The sequence below is a fragment of the Galeopterus variegatus genome, unplaced genomic scaffold (genome assembly GCF_000696425.1).
Source record: "Galeopterus variegatus unplaced genomic scaffold, G_variegatus-3.0.2 Scaffold4410, whole genome shotgun sequence".
NCBI classification, from domain to species: domain Eukaryota; kingdom Metazoa; phylum Chordata; class Mammalia; order Dermoptera; family Cynocephalidae; genus Galeopterus; species Galeopterus variegatus.
Window position 1 is genome coordinate 165,135 of NW_007730521.1, and position 2,672 is coordinate 167,806.

The 2,672-nt window shown below is 61.8% G+C and overlaps 2 protein-coding genes across 3 annotated transcripts in view; one reads left to right on the top strand and one right to left on the bottom strand.

Moving 5' to 3' along the window:
• Positions 1–1,684, top strand: part of RRP7A (ribosomal RNA processing 7 homolog A (S. cerevisiae)) — a 9,413-nt gene extending 7,729 nt beyond the window's left edge. The window contains exons 6-8 of one of the 2 annotated variants that reach the window (XR_551575.1): positions 88–286; positions 1,328–1,590; positions 1,682–1,684. Coding sequence is in view for 1 of the 2 variants with exons in the window: in XM_008587524.1 (XP_008585746.1) it covers positions 88–286; positions 1,328–1,413 (285 nt within the window). In the remaining variant the exon portion in view is untranslated. The other variant, XM_008587524.1, reaches the window with a different exon arrangement.
• A 385-nt stretch (positions 1,685–2,069) lies between these two features.
• SERHL2 (serine hydrolase-like 2) overlaps positions 2,070–2,672 on the bottom strand; it is a 13,759-nt gene continuing 13,156 nt past the window's right edge. Inside the window, exon 7 of the mRNA XM_008587525.1 lies at positions 2,070–2,471. Within this exon, the coding sequence (XP_008585747.1) occupies positions 2,093–2,471 (379 nt within the window). The 3' untranslated portion in view covers positions 2,070–2,092. The remainder of the gene's footprint in view (positions 2,472–2,672) is intronic.

The window sequence follows — 2,672 nt, forward strand, 5'->3', positions numbered from 1 at the left end:
AGGGGGGCTCCTGCAGGCTTTGGGGCTGGCCCAGGAGCACCCTGCTGCCAAGGGGCCCGCGCATGCACAGGGCTGTGGTCCTTCCAGGAGGAGGCTAAGGCCAAGGAGGAGGATGGAGTACCTGACGAGGAGGGCTGGGTGAAGGTGACCCGTCGCGGCCGGCGGCCCGTGCTTCCCCGGACCGAGGCAGCCAGCCTGCGGGTGCTGGAGAGGGAGAAGCGGAAGCGCGCCCGCAAGGAGCTGCTCAACTTCTACGCCTGGCAGCACCGAGAGTCCCAGATGGAGCGTAAGGGAGCGTCCCCTCCTGGCCTCAGGCCCCACTGCCCTTGGTGCCAGCCGTGGGTGAGGCCTTGTGGCCAGAGCTCCGGAGGCCGGGCACTGGACCTGGGGGGTGGAGGGCGTACTTAGGCACAGGCCCCCCAGCTGGCTCTGGGGTCGCAGTCCAGCCTGGGAGGATCCCGTGTGGTCGTCCCCAGAGGCAGCCGCATTTGCTCAGTGGGTGGGGCCCGGGCTTGTTAGCTCCACGGAAGCCCCTGGGACGTGGGACCCGCCTCCAGACCCCTGAGCGGTTAGTGCTGGCGCCTGCTGGTCTCCACCAGCAAGGACAGAGAGAGCCTGTGGGAGGTTGGGGGTAGCGCGATAGGGGGGGTGCGGTTCCCTGCATGGAGTGCCCCTGTGCCGAGCACCCAGTCCCCTGCGGCCCACGCTTGGCAGTATTACTGCTGAGCTCAGTACCCCACAGCCTGGGTACAGGGACTGCGCTGCCCCTCCCGCACCTTCACTCCTGCTCTTGTCCTCTCCGTAGACCCTCACTTCACCCAGCAGCAGGCCTCCATCAATCAGCCTTCCCTGCTCTGGGCTCCAGACCCCAGTGCCCTCTGACTCATGTCACTTGGTGACCAGATCCACTATCTGAATTCAGTGGTGCTGGGGGTAGAGTCCCTTTACTAATTCCTGGGGCCCTCAGCACAGTCAGGGCTTGTAGAGGGAGATGTGTTGCTGGGGGTCCCCAGAATGTCCAGAGCCTCCTCCCTTCACCTTGGGGTGGGGGTAAGAGAGCCTTCTTGCTTTCTCTGTGCTGCTTCTCTTTTCACATTTTCTGTTTCACAATCTTCAGCCTGCTGTCATCTCCCACCCCTGCCTGTTCTCTGACTCTGCAGTTTTGTTCCCATCCCTTGCAGGATCCAGACCATGTCCCCAAAGTTGAGCCTGGGTTGGGGGCTAGGGCCAGCGGTGCTGAGCCAGCGCCCTCTAGTGGGTGCCGCAGGTGCAGCTCCCCCGCAGGGCACCCTGTCTGACCCTGCCCTGTGTCCCCTCATGCCTGCAGATCTAGCACAGCTGCGCAAGAAGTTTGAAGAGGACAAGCAGAGGATTGAACTGATGCGAGCCCAGCGCAAATTCCGACCCTACTGAGCCATGCTGGCCGTGGGCCCCCGTGGAGAGCAGCAGCGAGTGGGTAGAGGTGTGGGACCAGCAAGAACTGGGGGCCAGGCGTGGTCTGCAACACATCCAAAGAGGCCGTTCTCTGGGGAACTGGCACTAGGCCCAGGGGCCATCGTGTCCAGCAGCCCCATCTCTGAGCCCACGCAGGCTGGAGTGAGGGAGTGTCACCCTTGATTATTGTGCTTCAGCCGCCCTGGGCCCAGTGCAGGCGAGGCCTGCCCAGCAGGAAGACGTGCAGGCTGGAGTGAGGGAGTGTCACCCTTGATTATTGTGCTTCAGCCGCCCTGGGCCCAGTGCTGGCGAGGCCTGCCCAGCAGGAAGACGTGGACTCAGGAAGTGGCTCCTTCCCTCTCCTGCCTACAGACTCTCCTCTCAAGGAAACTAGATCCAAGACCAGCTCTATTCTCCCCTTTCTCTCAATGGAAAAGCCCCTGCTGGCAGTGAAACAGCCTCAAAAGCACTGGAAACACAAGAACATTGTATTTTTCATGCAGTTGGGCAGCAGGGAAAGGCTGCAGGCCTGGGTGTGCTATCCTGGCCCCTCCTTTCTCTGGCTGCTGCGTGCTCACTGCAGATCATTAAGACAAGATAGATGCCCCCCAAGTCCAGACACTGGAAGGAGACCCTCTTGAAGTCACGAGTGGTAAAGTCATGATCTTGCCCCCTTCCCCCTAACTCTGCCAACTGTGCTGGTCTTCAAGACTACCGGGGCCCATGCCCGCCACACCTGGCCTTGCTGGGGGGCATGGGAGCTGGAGTCCAGGTGGGGGCTGGTAAATCTGGTGAGCACAAGGTTGCTGAAGCCCCAGGCCCAGAGCTCCAGCTGGGCTGGGATCCCATGTTTACTTTGTAAGAAGGAGTTGGTGATGGTGGCCACTTTGTGGGGCTCATTCATGTGGGTGTAGTGATTGCCTGAGACTGCCACAAACTGGAACCACTGGAGAAGGGCAGGGCGCATGGTGAGGTGTGGCCAGAGGAGGTGGCACTCCCCACCCATGGCTAGGTGAGCCTGGGAAGCGCAGGCCCCTCTGGCGTGTCAGGGTCTCCCATGGCCTGACGCCTCCCATGGGTCAGGAGCACCCCCAAATACTCAGCTCCTTGGGTGCCAGTCAGTCCGCAGCAGTGCAGGCACTCAGAGGCCACACTAGGGGTCTGGCCATCTGAGTGGTAAAGCTGTAGCATGAGACGGGGAGGGGCCGTAGTCAGCTAGATCAGGTCTGTCTGAGAGA